This window comes from Oxyura jamaicensis, chromosome 1, assembly GCF_011077185.1.
Source record: "Oxyura jamaicensis isolate SHBP4307 breed ruddy duck chromosome 1, BPBGC_Ojam_1.0, whole genome shotgun sequence".
Lineage (NCBI taxonomy): Eukaryota > Metazoa > Chordata > Aves > Anseriformes > Anatidae > Oxyura > Oxyura jamaicensis.
Window position 1 is genome coordinate 81,729,497 of NC_048893.1, and position 13,477 is coordinate 81,742,973.

The 13,477-nt window shown below is 41.4% G+C and overlaps 1 protein-coding gene across 3 annotated transcripts; it reads right to left on the reverse strand.

Annotated features, from left to right (window-relative positions):
* Positions 1 to 189: 189 nt before the first annotated feature.
* Positions 190 to 11,842, reverse strand: HAO2 (hydroxyacid oxidase 2). 3 transcript variants are annotated; one of them, XM_035314430.1, is made up of 8 exons: positions 11,694 to 11,842; positions 8,266 to 8,419; positions 7,359 to 7,510; positions 6,219 to 6,502; positions 5,639 to 5,854; positions 3,718 to 3,876; positions 1,589 to 1,658; positions 190 to 430 (listed from the first exon to the last, which is right to left on the reverse strand). In XM_035314430.1, exons 2-8 carry the CDS (start codon positions 8,394 to 8,396, stop codon positions 375 to 377), a joined length of 1,068 nt encoding a protein of 355 aa, XP_035170321.1. In that variant the 5' UTR covers positions 8,397 to 8,419; positions 11,694 to 11,842; the 3' UTR covers positions 190 to 374. The 3 variants fall into 3 exon arrangements, with proteins under 3 accessions (XP_035170321.1, XP_035170332.1, XP_035170328.1); XM_035314441.1 differs by having other exon boundaries at positions 8,266 to 8,317; positions 11,694 to 11,793; XM_035314437.1 differs by lacking the exons at positions 190 to 430; positions 1,589 to 1,658 and adding an exon at positions 1,684 to 1,861.
* Between the last annotated feature and the right edge of the window lie 1,635 nt (positions 11,843 to 13,477).

Consider the following 13,477-nt stretch of genomic DNA (forward strand, 5'->3'; position numbering starts at 1 on the left):
TGGAAGAAGCAAGGGACATAGTTTTCTGCTAAGTCTTTCTGCCAGACATAACAGATTTTGGGAGTAAGGCACAACATAGGTAATGCCAGAGAAAAAACAGTTTAAATTACATGTATTTAAGCAAGTAACATTTATCTGAAGTATTCAAAAATTCATTGGTCTAAAAAAAAAAAAAAAAAAAAAAAGGGCAAACAGTGATAATTGCTAACACAGAGAGCCTTCCCTAATTGCTTCAGGAGTTTCCTGAAGTCCTTCTCAGACATCTACATTCAATATTTGCATTTGCACCTCTTTTTCTCTCTTCAGTCTGTTTTGGCTGTTTTGGCTGCTCAGCTGTTGGCTGCTTCTGTTCAGAGCACATTGCAGGAGGCTGTTTACAACTTTGAGAACTGAACCAGGTGCCGGCCAATTTCTGAGACGCTGGCACAGCCTGAAATAAATGGAGAAATTAAACATGCTGATGAGAGATAAAGGTCTGTGGATGAAACTTCTTTGAGTAATGGCCCACAAGCCTAATCTTGTGTGAGTTGTGTGGGCCTAGGTTGACACCTCAGCAGCTCCCACCCTGGAGCCCTGCTACACAATAGCATCTTCAGCCTTGAGGTTAGGCACCAGGCTTCCCACACAATAAAAGTTAGACACTAGGAAAAAAAAAAAATCCTTATAACAATCAGAGTGGGGAAATATCTGATTCAGGCAGAAGTGAAAGGTACACAAAAAGGACATAGGGATGAGGGACCCCCATGTGTCAAGTGACTGGAAATGGAGATTTGCAAGTACTGTTTCATTTGGTGAAATCTGAGTGGAATTTCACGGCCCTTCCAAAAAGCTCCCAACCTGCTGCTCTTGCCAAGTTCTGTGCCCTTTTGCAAGCATGAGAGCCTCTTGGAAAAACCCTTGTAGTAACTTTTACTAGTGAAAAAGTAACACAAAAAAACAGACCATTAAGAATTCCCCAATGGATTTCAGTTTCAGTCTCCTAGTCAGCATTGCTATCCACCTGAGTTCATAGTCACTGGAGCATGAAAGTCTTTAAAACATTATTAGAAGTGTGATAGGACCCTTTGTTGATATTTAAATACTTCTGCACTGGACCTGAATGCTGTACTTGTTCATGTAAGTAACAGGAGGCCAGACTGTGCAAATCTGCTGTTCAGTGAGTGCTGCTCAAATGTGGCAGCTACAGGTGGGAGCACAGGTGAGAAACACAGGACTAGGAACTACAGTTAAAGCTTGGAGGAGGCACAGAGGCTTTTAAGCATGTGGAATGCAGAGATCTGTACCTGTACCAATGAGCTGTATTCTGTGGTAGACAGAGAAAAATTCTGCATCCAGTTTTTCTGAACTTTTCACATGGAAAAAAAAAAAAAAAAAAAAAAGTTTTTATTGTACCCTGGTAAAGATTAAGTAAAATATTGGAAAAATGTTCAATTCCCAGAACAATCCCCATGGATCCAGAACATTTCACATGGATTCCTCCTTGGTTACCATCAGGCTTCTGATTTTAGATGGCTCGCACATGAAGCTCCAATCACATGCATAACCTCTGTCTGTATCACCAATTACAAATCAAATGCAAAATGCTTACCAGCTAAGGCCATTGACAAACGAAACTCATCACGGAGAATCCTCAAAACATCCTGAAGACCTTCTTCACCCTGCTCCAACAAAGAAAACAGTCACGGTAAAAGGAGCACTGGCACAGAGCAATGCTGCGGGATGCTTGTACAGTGAGAGCTGGGACAGTCCCTCAAGTCAGTGCCAATTCCAGTCTCTCAAACAGATGAATGATTAAAATGATATGATGGATGTGCTTAGTTCATCACAGATTAATTTAGATGTTTTTCCTTTTGTGATACATCTGAACAGGGAAAGAAAACAAAGCTGTTTATCACTTCTGACATTTTCTAGCTGTAGGTTTTTTCTTAGTTTTCAGTTAACCTCCGCCAGTGGACTTGTTTTAAAATGTCAAGTCTTAAAATGCTGACACTATTTTATGAAGTAATGAGAGTTTTATATATGGTAAAGCTTTAAAAACTTTAGTACACTCAGATACAGGGCTGAATAAAAATAGTATACTGTTCTTTTTCCTCCAAGCAGTAACTCCAAGAAGTACATGTAATTTTGCTCTTACTGTAAGATACTTACTGAAAGATATTCTCTGTTTATTTTTTGTTATTTTTTTTATTTTTTTTTATTATTTCTTGCAATGAAGTATGCTTTGGGTGCAGACAATGTCACGGCTTCCTCATGCCCTCCTTCTCTTGTATGCTAGAGTAATGTCACTGAAGCACATATCTAGGAATACTCTAAGATGTATAATATCAAAACACAGATGAACTAAAAAAAAATCCTTATCTCTGTTTTCATTATGAAAAAAATGCAGACAAATCAAAGCAGCACCCTTTTCACGGTAGGCCTATTTTCTGTGTTTATTGGCAAAAGAAACAGTGCTGCCATCTTTTCCAGGTTTCTTTCAAGACTCAGGTGTTTTCTTGCTTAAAGCCATAGTACTCCCATTGCTGATTATGAGTCTCATTTTAAAGACACAAAATATATCTAGACCACAAAAATACCATTTTTTCTTCTTGAGAAAAGCTTTAAAGCTCCAAACCAGAGGCTAAAAAGCAAAATCTTAGCAAGGAAAACAAAAACAGAGAAACTTGTATAATTACATTTTCATTTTAAATATTTTATGTTAACCTTCTGCATCAGAGGCCTGATTCATGATTCTGCATCATTGCAATACACTAGGAGTCAAGAAGCTGCAAAACTGGAACTGAGACAGAATTGGCACACTTGGATACCTACAGGACTTATGCTGTGCTCAATCTTGTTAAAATGTTTTAAACATCATTGGGATAGAGTTCCATATATATATTTCTAAAAAATTCATAATACCACTGTGAAACTGCTATATCAAAATCATGTATTGTTTTTGAATAAGCTGACAGCAAATAAAATTTTCAGACTCATTTTTGTGGCAAATAATCCCACCTCCAATTTTAAACAGCAGTGGTGGTCCAGACTCCCACATTATTATAACACCAAGCTGCAACATCAAGAAATCAGGGCCCATAAGACAATGCTACGAGCTTCAAAATCATATTTGAAATAATGAAATTCAGTGTTATTTTTAAATCAAACAAAATGTCTGGGTTTGATTCAATGTGGGGTGGTTCCACTTTAAATTCAGCAAAAACAAACAAACAAAAAAATGCTTAAGATTCCTCACTAGTGAAAACTGTCTCTGTGAGACTGTTAAATAACACCAATGGAGTCTTGGAGAGTGTGCTAAGAAAGCACACACCCTGGGATGGTTCAGCCTGGAGAAGAGGAGGTTCAGAGAGTATCTTATCAATGCCTATAAATATCTGAAGGGAGGATGCAGTGAAGACAGAGCCAGGCTAATTTTATTGGTGCCCAGTGCCTGGACAAGATGCAGTGGGCACAAACTGGAATACAAGAGGTTCTGTCTGAACAACAGGAAGCATTTCTTTACCATGCAGGTGTTGGAGCACTGGCACAGATTGCCCAGAGAAGTTGTAGAATCTCCCACCGCAGAGCTCTTCAAAAGCCACCTGGGCATGGTCCTGGGCAACCTGCACTGGGTGTCCCTGCTTGAGCAGGGTGGTTGAACCAGATGGCCTCCAGAGGTCCCTGCCAACCTCAAATGTTGTGTGATTCTGTGATACAGGCTCAAACCTCCTTACTCACCTTGTAAGCTAGACCCCATAAAGCTGGTCGTCCAATAAAGACACATTTTGCTCCCAGTGCCAGTGCTTTTAATACATCACTTCCTTTCCGTATTCCACCATCTAAATAGACTTCAATTCTGCCTTGTACTGCCTCCACAACTTCAGTCAGAGCATCAATCTGCAAAGAAGCAGCCACTCACAACTTGGGATCAGTTTTTGATTGCAAGACGAAGAGAAGATAACCCACATAAACAGAAAGGTATACAATACTTTAATAGCATAAGCTCTCAAAATGAAACCAAACAATTTGTTATGAATAGCTCAGTATCAAAAGCTGCACAACATAGTGCATCTCCATGTTCTAGTTGCCAAGTAGTCAGTTCTATTTTCCAATGTTTTCCTTACAGTGATATTCTTTCCAGCACTTCTGATAAGTGAAAAAGAAATATTTTCACTTTCTTTCTGATTTAATTTTGAAAGACTTTAAAAATAAATTTCACTGTAAATAATACTTGTAAATAATACTTTAATTTGAGACAATGATGAAAGACAGGTGTTTGTAAAAACGATGTCAAACTTCTCCTTGCTACTGTCCAAATTGCCAAACTCACATTTCAGAGCAGTCCTAGTGACCACCTGTTGAAAGTCTCCTCAAGCCCCATAAAGCAGCTATGAAAGATTTAATTTGCTATGCGGTACAGCCAACATATCATTTCCTCCAGGCTAAGTCTCTTGATTCCCTGAGGTCTTTTCTATAGCACACAGCATAGTGACAGGTTGGTAGTGCAGGGCAGTACCATGTAGAGACGTTGGCTCTGGTTCCAAGATCAGTAGAACTGGTGGCGTGACATCACACTAGACCTAATTAACTCTCCTTCATAGCAAACTCAAAGATCTCTTTTCTGCAGTCTCTTACACTCTCTTGCTTGATTTTCATCATCTTAGGGAGAGAAGCTAAGATCGCTAAATAAATTTTTCAAAATGGTCATAAATTTTTCAGAATTTCAGGCTGAAAATTTTTGGGCTGAAATTTTCCAGGAGTAGCTCACCAAGAACAGTGACAATAGCCTCTTCTGCCAGGTTTGGTACCAGAGGGGTGGCAGAGCTGAATTAAGTATCTATTGTTTTGTCTCTGTATGTAAATAAGCTTTACATAGATGCCATTTCCATTATTATGTCTAGCATTTAGAATTATTTATTTGTTTATTATTGTCACCTTTGAGATGGAATAGAAGAGAATTCCCTAGCATCAATTTTTATTTTACAGAGGAAAACAGAGAAAAGAAAATCCATAAAAATATGATACTATGCAATAAAGACATATAAACTATGAACAATTGGAAAAATGGAGATCAAATTAAAGCAGTGAAATACATACATGTTAAAGAATCCTCTTTTTTTTTTTTTGTACAGATTAAAAAGTGGAGGAATTTTTCTTCAGATAAGTTATAATTTCTTCGGGTTTATGAAAGTCAACGAATTCCCATTTAGATTTGAGTCTGTGAATATGCAAGCAGATCTCTCACTAAACCTAGCTGCACTGTTTGTGCATGTTTTGGCAGAGGTTAACAATGAGAGTACATTATACTCTCATTTGTACATTTTTGGTCCAGAGCTTCATTTTATTTTTGCTGCAGTGCACAAGGAATATGTGTGCACTGCACCAGCTAATGAAGAAAACTTTCATTAAGTTGGCCAGTAAGTTCTGCTTCAGCAATGTGAGTTCAGTGCTCCCAAGACACTGAGAAAATACTTAAGGGGACAGCCCATGCCAAGGCATGTATCTTACCATTTTAAAGCTAAAGTACGTCTGCACACATCCACAGCCATGCAACAAACACACAAGTCTACCAGAAGCATATATGCAAAGACGTGTACAGACACCCAGGGTAGCACAAACATCCATACAATACTCTTGGGACATCTATTTTCTCACTTACAGTGGCAGGTCCTCCATCCAGCTGCCTTCCGCCATGATTAGACACAATAATTCCTTGAGCTCCATGCCTCACTGCCAGCTCTGCATCTTCTTTTGTCAAGATCCCTTTGATGATGATAGGCAGGCGAGTCAGACTCTGCAGCCAGTAAATATCGTTCCAGGTGACTGAAGGATCCAAGCTGTTGGGTGGCAGTCCGTACTCGGAACAGTCATCTCCCTGTAGCCATAGGACAGCAAAAAAACTCATCTAAACTGTAAGAATTCAGAAACTTCAAGTCTCTTCCTGCCCTGGAGGAGATGCATTAAACTTGCTAGCAATCACATTCACCAGCTCCTTAAAGCATGTATGTCTGGATGACAGTAATAACGGGGATGGAAATCAGTGTCTCCAAGGAAGCTGTACTGGGATGTTAAAACCAGAAGCCAGGCTGGCAGAAGGTCAGGCCAGAATGCTGCAGAAACAGGAGGGGAGAAGATATGCCTTGGATTCAGCAGATGCCAAAGCAGCAGTTACCTGGTGGTTCTGTCTCATGTGGTGCACACCAGCACAGTGAATGGAAGAATGGGATCATTTTACAAACCTCAAAGGCTCCCTCCAAGTTCTTCAGCTTCATGTGGGGAGGAAGCCGGAAACCATTACGGACATCGTCACGTCTTTTGCCTGTGTAGGGCAGGTCTGCGGTGAGGACGAGGCCCTGGAAGCCCAAGGCCTCGGCCTGTTGGACCAGCTGCTGAGAAACTGCCCTATTGCGGTGGATGTAGAGCTGGAACCATCGGAAGCCCCCAGGGGCGGCCGCAGAGATCTCCTCCAGCGTGCAGGTGGAGTATGTGCTGGCAATGTAGCAGGTGTTCATGGCATTGGCCGCTTTGGGAGGTATTGAAAAATAGTAAGAATAAAGGTCACTTGAACCGTCCCACCAGACAATGGGTATGATATTTTAATGCATTGTTTACAGAGAACACTTGAACCCTTGTGTGTATATCCTACCAAACACAGAACTCTGCCAGTTGGCCAATACACCTCAGGGATTACAACTGGCTATATTTGCCTTGTGCTGTTGTAGGGCCATAGTTAAGAAATTCAGGTAAATCAACAACTGTTGCTTTCATTTTGGAAATAGCGTTTTAAAAAGCATCTTCACGACCACTTCCTCACAGGAATGCATGCTCAGATGCTCTCAATGTACACAGAAATGCATGCAGGAAAAAATATATTTCTAGGGGTCAGCTGTCCAAGTTTAACATATGATTAGGCAAGAGAGGTTCTGCTTTGCTCCAAGCATTTTTGTGTCCTTTCTAGAGGCCATGGCACTGAGGACCTCTTTGGCGTAACTCAGAAATGAGGCCATGGCATTGAGGACCTCTTTGGCGTAACTCAAAAATGGTGTCTACAGTCTCTGTCTAAGTTTGCAGCAGCTCCAATGGGGCTTATCTGGTATTACTGGCAGCTGGAGAAATATAGCAATATACTGACAGCTTCCCATGTAATTTGTGTCACCAGACCCAAGTGGGTCATCCACATGAAGTGATGGCTCATCCACAAACAGGCTGTCAGAAGGTTTGCATCTTTGAGCCTGAACACTTTGCTCACTCACACTTCAAATCATCCTAATGGCTTTTCTGCTGCAGAGCTGGAAAAACAGTAGTTTGTTGTTGTTTTTGTTTTGTTTTGTTTTCCCACAAACCACTTTTTGGTACACAACAGCAAAGCAGAAGAATACCTCTGGCTGTGCTTTTCTCTCCATCGGGCCATGCTAGCTGGTGGAAGCCAGTGGGGGCAATTCCTACTGGAAAGCTGATTTCAGTCCCCAGGAGTTTAGTCCTTGTGTCCATCATGGATACATCCCGCAGCATACGTGGCCGGAAATGAATTCTGCAAGGCAATAGCAATAAAAAACCCTTCAGGACAGTAGCTGTCCCGTGGCTTTTCAGCTTTTGAAGTTGCATGAAAACTAGATCTTCATTTACCTATTGCAGTGCAGGAATCTGAGCCAATAAAGAAAACAACATATAAAAAAGACTCTTCATTCCTTTTTTTTTTTTTTTTTTTTTTTTTTCTTTCAAAGGTCCATTCAGCTGGCAGTTTGCCACTTCCGCCTACCACTGATCCTATACTCCTGCTCACTGGCCACAGTACTTCATTTCTACACTTCCCACTTCAGCTTACGATGCTTTTTATCACCTGTTCTCCTATCGTCCATCCCACAGATTACTTGTAGCCCACTGCCAGGTCTCTGTCTTCCACTCTATCATTCATGTCTGTCCTCATTGTACATTGTGCCTGCCCTCACTGTCTGCAGCATATTCCCCAAATCCCATACTACTTATATGTAAGCTTCCTGCTGTTCACTACATGCTACCCATTGCATCTCATTCCATCATAGCTATTCATCCCCTTTCTTGTCATACCTTACCGTACCATACCATACCATACTAGATCATTTGCTTGTTCATGCAATCTCAGCCATATTCAGGCTAACACCACAGCATACAGCATATGTAATTTAGATAAGTATATTTTGTTAGGGATCACCTTGAACAGTTAAGGTTTTAGGAGCCCAAACATTTGCACACAAATATAGTTTAAAAGTTTCCAGCACAACACCCCCCACTTCTTCCTTACATTACCTTTTATATGCCAGGATGTTTTCATCTCGGGTGCTACACTCATCTGCACCAGCTGCAAAGAAATCCCAAGCAATCTTGGGTAAATACTTTTTAGCATAAGCTTCAAAGTCTGACAAACACACCATAGCCATTGCAGAGAGATGCTCTGGGAACCCTGAAGAAAAGAATAACATTGAGTGGTAATTAAATCCCTGAACTGTCATTCTCTCTTCCAGGGACTCTAAGGGCATTTAAGGCAAACCTTGGACCCCTCTGCCTCATAGAAGCGTTGTCTCAGTAGACATCTTGTAGAGATGTTGTCTCAGTCTAGGTGGCCCACTCTGTTCTTGAGACTATTTTCTGAGAGTGTCCCAGTCAGTTTCCATCTCCAAAGTGCAGTCAGCACAGCACACAACACCATGGTAAATAGCTTACAGCTGCTAGATACCCAAACAGCACTATACATCCAGGGGTGACTGTAAGCAATATTCAAAGCATGGTTATATGCTGTGCCATGCACAGTGGGCTTCTGTGTGGTGCCACAAGCTTCTCCTTGCCACTTGATATGCTGTGCCAGACACATCCCTAGGAGGTGACAGATACCACGTAGTACATGCTGGTCTGCAATATCTTTGTCTGACTTATACTTACCCAGTGATCCCAGTATTTAGAAAACACCCCTGTGGAGAATAAAGAGCATGACAGAGACAGCTCTCATGTCAGGGTAATCTTGATGTTCACATGACACTGGTCCCTGAACGCATTTAATTTATCTATGTAGCTTCATCAATGTCCTGTACTTGTGTCCCAAAATATTGACAAGGCTGCCCCTCATACAAATTTAGAGTCTGAAGGGCAGTGTGATGAGCTTGCTCTGATCCCTTTTGAAATACAAGTTAAAAACGACATAAATCCCTGCTTAGCTGTCACAGAATCATGGCAGAGTTAGCAAAAATAAAGGACTTTTGGAGGTTATCTAATCCAACTTCACACTTAAAAGAACGTGTAAAAACACATCTAAGTCATCAGGATTCAACTGCTTGCTGAACTTGGTCTGTGACATATTCTGTCTCCCGTACAAATGAATTACATGATTGATACTTTGGGTATTCCTAAAATTTCAAGTCTTGATTTTGCAAGTGTGATGACCTCAAGAAGCTCCACCAGAATTAGAGGAGCTAAGGGGAGACTCTGGTCTTTTGCCTCTTGAGATTCCTCTTGAATCAGAACTCCTTTCCAACATCATTTACTCCTTAATCAGGCTATCCAATGTGAATAACTATTTCATCTGACCTCAGGCAAATTTTGCCATTCATCCTCTGCCCTAGTATAATGAAAAGTGGCAGATGCAGCCAAAAAAAAGTAGGAAGAAGCTTGTGTCTCTTTATCTCTCTTTATTCTGTCTTAATGAACAAAAGCCTGAAGAAGATACTTTAGGTCCTCCGGTATTTTACAACACAGTAGTCATTTAATTCCATCACAAATTCCATCTTAAAACTATTTGAATTATTTATTCCACCAATTCTCCTCAAACGTTGTCCCATACAATCATCCCTTAGGACATAAATTCTCCTCAAACGTTGTCCCATACAATCATCCCTTAGGACATAAAATCAGTCCCTTAGGACAGCTCCCTGACTGAACAATTAGTTATGGAGTGCCTTGTCTGAATTCAAGCCCATAAAATTCAGAAGCAAGTAAATAAAGAGTCTACATCTAACATACTCTGGCATGAACACATCATAGAACTATGTTCAAACTCTTAGTGCAAGCCATTGTAAAGTCCAGAGTTGGGGAAAAACACAAAATATTTTCTATACATCTTCAGTCCCCTATTGTAACAAATATCTTCTGGGTGTTTGCACTGCATACTACAGCACTAATATATACTAAGAAAGGACCATAGAAAATTTGGACAAGCTATGTCCAAATAGTTTGGACAGAAAACACTGACAAAAAGCAAATTCCATAACATGAAACATGATTCTAAGAACTACCCTCAATCTTTCAGGGAATATAAGTGACATTGTGTGACCCAGATGTCTAATCAAACCAACATAAATGCTGACTATCAAATGCCTGCACTTACATACTTGTTATCCAGCCAGGTCTAAAAACTATGAAAATTAATGTTTTAGCAAACCGTGCCCATGTGCGAGGAAACATACAAAACACAGACAAAATCAATTTGCTAAATTGTTTGTTGCAATTACTTCTGTGGGTCTGATTAAAATAGGTATTTTTCAAGGTATATGAAAGCATAAAGTTTTAAAACAGCTGTGGTTTTGGTCTAATTTCTCTACAAATGTACAGGAAGAAGTAAATACCCTAGTTTTCAGGATTAGCCTCTCACAGCAGATTAGGAGGGGTTTCAAGCTTCACCAAAACCAGTCCCGTGTTTCTGATGTTGTACGCCTCTGACACAGATAAACACATAGGTTATGTACACAAATCCAACCTGTCAAATTGCAGACATTGATATGTCTCTCTAACTGAGATGCCTGTGTATACGCTGGAAAAATAGGACTCCATTCTCTGCTAGGAAAGAGCTAAGGATGAGGGAATCATTTGAAGACAAAGAGGAAGCGTGACTTCTTCAGGTTGTTTTGTCTACCCTGGCAGGCATTAGGTAGCAGGTGGTAAAAATATCCCAAGCCCTCTCTGTATGTCTTCATGACATCAACCACAGCTGACAGCACAAGTCTTCACATAGAATCATAGAATCATAGAATATCCCGAGTTGGAAGGGACCCATAAGGATCATCAAATCCAACTCCTGGCACCACACAGGTCTACCCAAAAGTTTAGACCATGTGTCTAAGTATACAGTCCAATCTCTTCTTGAATTCAGACAGGCTCGGTGAAGTGACTACTTCACTGGGGAGCCTGTTCCAGTGCGCAACCACCCTCTTGGTGAAGAACCTCCTCCTGACGTCAAGCCTAAACTTCCCCTACCCCAGCTTAACCCCGTTCCCGCGGGTCCTATCACTGGTGTTTATGGAGAATAGGTCACCTGCCTCTCCACTCCCCCTTGCAAGGAAGATGTAGACCGTGATGAGGTCCCCCCTCAGCCCTTCTCCAGGCTGAACAGGCCCAGTGACCTCAGCCACTCCTCATAAGTCTTCCCCTCTAGGCCCTTCACCATCTTTGTCACCCTCCTCTGAACACTCTCCAACAGTTTAATGTCCTTGTTGTACTGTGGTGCCCAGAACTGCACACAGTACGCAAGGTGAGGCCGCACCAGCGCAGAGTAGAGAGGGAGCATATATACCATATATCATGACCATGAAACACATTCTGTGACTTTCACTTTCCTACTGTTAGGAAGGCCAAAATCAGGAAGCACAAAAAGATAAACTAAGTCCTTTAATAGTGGAATAAACGGGAATTTTAATTAATCCAGGCCCAGTCCTCATTATCTCACAGTTCAGACCTCAGTTTACACTTACGTTGGATTCTAGGGAGAGCAGCGGCAGGTAAGATCCTCTGTTTCAAGACAGCTTACAAACAGGATGGAGAGAAGGTCTTTTCACTGAGTACTGTTTTTTTTTTTCTGCAGTCAATAAGCAACCACAAGAGATTAAAGCTCAATCCTGCAATAAACTTTGTACTGTTTGTGTAACACTAACTTTGTTTGGCTATTAGATCACTAGAAGGTCCTTCCAAAAAACGCTTCACCTTGTCAACCAAGCAATTGCTTGGGACACAGCACTGGAGCTGTGCTCCTTGGCAGTGGCTGAAGGCTCCATATTCCTCTCCACAGAAGCAACATTTTTTCTGGGGTTTGATTAAAACCCTAAATTGGCCTGTCAGAAGGGATGAGAAAGGTTCAGTCACAGGCTGGTGGTGTCCCCTGTCCCATGCTCTGCTGATGTTACAAGCAATAGGAGTGGAGGAGAAAGGCCATTTCCCATGGGGTGATTTCACTCTGTTGAAAACGTGGTAGCTCTACCAAGAAGTCTGCATGTTATCACACCTTTGTGCGGGTCTCTGAGGGAAACTAAGGGGTCTTCAAAAAAAAAGCCTTTTAGGTTTGTTGTGGGTTTCCACTCCATGGACAACCAAACTGCTTCCTTCAAGCCTGTTGGTAACTTACTGCTGCTATATGTGCTACAAATCACACCGAAAAGATGATCCACAGACAGTGTGAGTTGTTCCAGCCCACAGCTACAGAGCCTTGAATCTTTACCACCATGTGTGGAGGAGGCATTTTTTACTTCCCACAGTATATGAACAAGTCTTCTGCCATTTTTAAAGGGTTATGAGTGCTTTTGTGGTCCACCTGCTCTCCCCCTGGCCTTGCAGATTTCCTCCTTTGGCTCCCCACCCAGCCATCTCAGGAGCACTATCTGTCCTCTCCCTTTCCTGTGCCTGGGAACTGGTGAGACTTCTCTGTGCTTCCTTCCATTTCCCCTGCTGAGCATTACAAACTGGCTCTGAGGTGCCAACAGATTTATGATATTGATTTAAATTTGCAAGATATGAAAAGTAAATATTGGACAGTTTTATTTGCCCTTTGTTGTTTTTTAGCCTTTAGGCTTCGTGTTTTCAATTCTTCCAAGCAAGCATGAGAGCTTGAAACTTATATTTTTACTAACTGAAAATTGAGATATTTTTCCCTATAAACATGTGACACCAGGTGCAGAAGGTGAGGCAGAAACTTGTGAAAACATTCCTGGAGTTTTACCAGCCATCTTGTCCTCCCAGCCCTAGCAGCACAACTCAGGCAGTGAGTGAGACAAAGGGCTGGGGAGAACTGGAAGCTCAACAGCACTGCTGCTTCAGGGCCTGCTATCCAAGAGGCTGCTTGGGTCTAGGACTGCAGATTTTAGTTCCTGACAACATAAATCCTAGGTCGTTGACATAATCTTTGCAGCTGCAGCAAACAGCTAGTTTCCTCTTAGATGTATTCATGAGATTCTGCCCAAAATCTACCAGGCATGATCATCTAGGCCATCATCTGTTAAAGCTTTTTAAAGTTCTGCCTTCAGAGCTTATTATCTGCTGACAGCGCTGTGAAGCTAGCTTCTGGTATTCAGCTATCCATACACTTGTCACAAACGAGGCAAGGTATGCACATTTAGCTTAGTGCCAATGAGCATCTTGGTTCACTTTCCTGCCCAGGAAAATCCACTCAGCATGACTTCTGAAGAGAAGATCAAAACACCGTCTCTGCCCGCAATACACAGAGAGAAGGAAAAAAAAAAAAAAAAAAAAAAAAAAAAAAAAAAAA